The sequence below is a fragment of the Polistes canadensis genome, unplaced genomic scaffold (assembly GCF_001313835.1).
Source record: "Polistes canadensis isolate GaletaPanama2010 unplaced genomic scaffold, ASM131383v1 scaffold_35, whole genome shotgun sequence".
Taxonomy (NCBI): domain Eukaryota; kingdom Metazoa; phylum Arthropoda; class Insecta; order Hymenoptera; family Vespidae; genus Polistes; species Polistes canadensis.
The window spans coordinates 524,267-527,458 of record NW_014569582.1 but is presented as its reverse complement, the minus strand read 5'-3'; the positions used below and the strand labels follow the sequence as shown (position 1 = coordinate 527,458).

General features: G+C 27.9%; 1 protein-coding gene across 1 annotated transcript in view; it reads right to left on the bottom strand.

Moving 5' to 3' along the window:
- LOC106784439 (dynein heavy chain 1, axonemal-like) overlaps positions 1 to 3,192 on the bottom strand; it is a 62,878-nt gene that overhangs the window by 3,202 nt on the left and 56,484 nt on the right. Inside the window, exons 45-50 of the mRNA XM_014743969.1 lie at positions 2,756 to 3,066; positions 2,398 to 2,623; positions 1,446 to 1,641; positions 1,122 to 1,315; positions 524 to 681; positions 48 to 414 (exon numbers count right to left, since the gene is read on the bottom strand). Of these exons, the coding sequence (XP_014599455.1) occupies positions 48 to 414; positions 524 to 681; positions 1,122 to 1,315; positions 1,446 to 1,641; positions 2,398 to 2,623; positions 2,756 to 3,066 (1,452 nt within the window). The remainder of the gene's footprint in view (positions 1 to 47; positions 415 to 523; positions 682 to 1,121; positions 1,316 to 1,445; positions 1,642 to 2,397; positions 2,624 to 2,755; positions 3,067 to 3,192) is intronic.

The following is a 3,192-nucleotide window of genomic DNA, read 5'->3' as shown; positions in this document are numbered from 1 at the left end:
CCAATATATTTGTGAGATAATTAATGTCATAGGATTTTTCATTGTACCTGAAAAAATACCCAATTGCCTATTTCGGCAGATTCTTTTAACATTGCTTCCGCTCTAGGACCTTGCCCTTGTCCAAGAGATATGAAAAATAATTTTCTACCCATTTTTTGTTTTTCCGCAAATACGTTTAACTCAGCTGCCGGATCAGTTCCAGTAGACAATACAAATACCAAAGGTGTTGTTTGAGTTGATTCCTTGTAAAGTGCACCAATTTCCGTTGTTTGTGGTTCGACAAATTCTTCGCCTAAATACTTCTTCAAATACATTTGTATTGCATTGATCATTTTATCGGGACGGAGACATTTAAGTATTAACATTTTTTCAAAATCATCCAATTTACTTTGCCAAGGTTCCGGTAACGCGATTCTTTAAAAATTCCAATTTTATTTTTATTTTTATTTTTATTTTTATTTCAATTTGTACAAAACATTTAACGTATATTACACGTATTTCAAAATACTTATAATTATCTTACAAATGTGCATCCTCTTGTGCCTCAAATATGTATTTGAATTGAATCAAGGAACGTTTAAAGTGTGTAACAAATTCATGAAACTTCGGTAGTATTTCTAAAGCTTGAATTTCTTTCCAACATCGCGAAGAGATCCAAGTTGGATCTGGATTTGGTAAATCCTTACAAATGAGAGAAAGTTCAGGACTTATGTTACAACAGTTGAATAGGGAGAAAACTTTTACATATTTCTCTACTACTCTCGATTATAATACGTTTAATTTTATTGCAACAATGTATTTTATCAAGAAGAAACAAAATTATCTTCATTATTATCTTCCCACCACCCCCCTCCCTTTTATATGTGACACACATATTTTTTATTCAAATAATATAATAATAAGAATAAAATTCAAATGAAATGATACAAATCAAATTATAACGAAACAATCTAATAATATTGTATTTCCCCTTGTACAATTTTATTTTTAATATTATTTAAAATATATATTATTTATAAACCCTTTTTTTTTTTTCTACAATCATATAAAGCTCGTCAATGAAAAAAAAATGTTTATTTTCAACAGGAACAATCGAAGATCATGAAAATCCTTACCGAAACAGTAGCAACAATTATTCCAGATAACAAATGTCTCCATTCATCAACGTCTATGAGTTTATCATTAATTCGAATACGTGCGCAAACGAGAAAAGCAAAATGCAATTTGTGTTTTTCAAATAGGCTACGGCAAACGTTGCAAAACAAATCGAAGGTGAAACGTTTTTTAATATCAGCGATTCGTTTATCAATGTTGCCTGCAAACAAATAACGTTACAATTTATAAATAAAAAAAAAAATACAATATTGCAAATAAAATTATCCAAAAACAAAAAAATACAAAAGGGTGATTATTTAATCGTGAATAAATATTTCTCGTTTACAAACCACTTTTCTCGACCGCGTTTATACTGTTGTTGAAAATATTGATAAACCATTCCAAGGAATACTGATACATCGTATCTATGTATTGTAAATCATAAAGACAAAAAAATAATATTTGTGCTCTGTCTGCTACGGGAATATACAATGACCTTGTAGAATCGATATCCGATTGTGTTTCCTCCGCTGCCTTTACTTTTATCTGCATTTGTGCATAAGATTTTTATTTCTTTTCTTTTCTTTTCTTTTTGGTGTGCTCTTGTTTATTATTATTATTTTAATTCATATTCTCTCCGACACAATAAAAAATATCCAATAATTTATATTATACCAAATACACAATCAATTTTCTTCATTGTATAGTATATGCAATATTCATATTACGAATGATTTAATAATATATGCCATTTATATTTTATGCAATCTGATTTATGTGAGAAAAATTGATATTGTTTTTTTTTTTAATAATTAGTATTATTTATAACAAATAATCGAATTTTTTTTTATTTTTCTTAATAAACGATATCGATAATAAATTTGTATATTTATTACTTGATACGTTTCTCATTAGAATTTCATATAATTATTATTATTTTTTTCTAAAAATAATTTTTATATCAAAAACTATTATTTATTATAGATTGAACAAAATAAGTAATACGCGCAATGTTTGTCGTTTATTTGTTCAGAAAAAAAAGAAAAAGAAAAATAAATAAATAAATCAAATTGCGTGATTTTATCGGTCAACCTAACACACGTGGGGCAGAGTTGAAAATTTTGTTGTGTCTTGTTTTTTTTTCTCGGTCAAGTTATCAAAAATGAATAGACGCGAAATTTTTCCACCTACCTTCTCAGTGCATTGGATAAATTTTTTAGGATCTATACTCTGAAAGGTGTGAACAAAGTAAAAAAAAAAAAAAAAAAAAAGAAACTGAAAGAAGAAAGTTGATAATGTAACCTTGATTTCTTCGCTTTTAGCTTTGGAAGCATCCAAGGTCAATATTAAATCAAGATCATCTACCGCAGAACCTTCGGATGTTGTCAACCTGTATAAAATTCTATCCTCGAGTTCTTTCAAATCTTTATTCATTTCCGCATTGGATACAATCAAAGAATTACGAATTTGTTCTAAATCCGGTCTTTCTTGTATAGTAACCAAACTCATCATTTGATCGAGTAAACCACTGTATATGTGGAATGTACGTGTGTGCGTATTAATTGAACAATCCAAACGAATTTAATAATTAATATCTGTATACATTGTATCTTTTTATATCGATTTAACGTAGTTATATTAACTTGTAAACATTTTTTACCTGGATGTTAATGAAAAATTAACGAGCAACACCTTTATCGATATTTCCGGTGTGTAATGGGGATTTGCTAATTTACTCGTTAAAAACAAACGAAATTCTGTATTATATGGTACTACGTTATCACCAACTTTAATGCTTGTTTGCCCAGCATGTTTGAAATATGATCGCATAAGTATAGGATCTAAAACGGATTCGAATTCGATACCAACGTTCTCTATCAAGCATGCTTTACCAAAACGAATACAACTTTCCAATATTCGTAGCATGTCCTTGCTCGTCATCTTTGTAATTGATAAACCAACTTCTTTGTACTGTAATTATTAAAAAAGAAAAAAAAGAAGATTAATTTCCATTTGTATTAAATGTATTTAAAAATTTATAATATTAATTTTATTAAACGTATCAATTAATTCGATACTATTAAAACAAATTTAGTA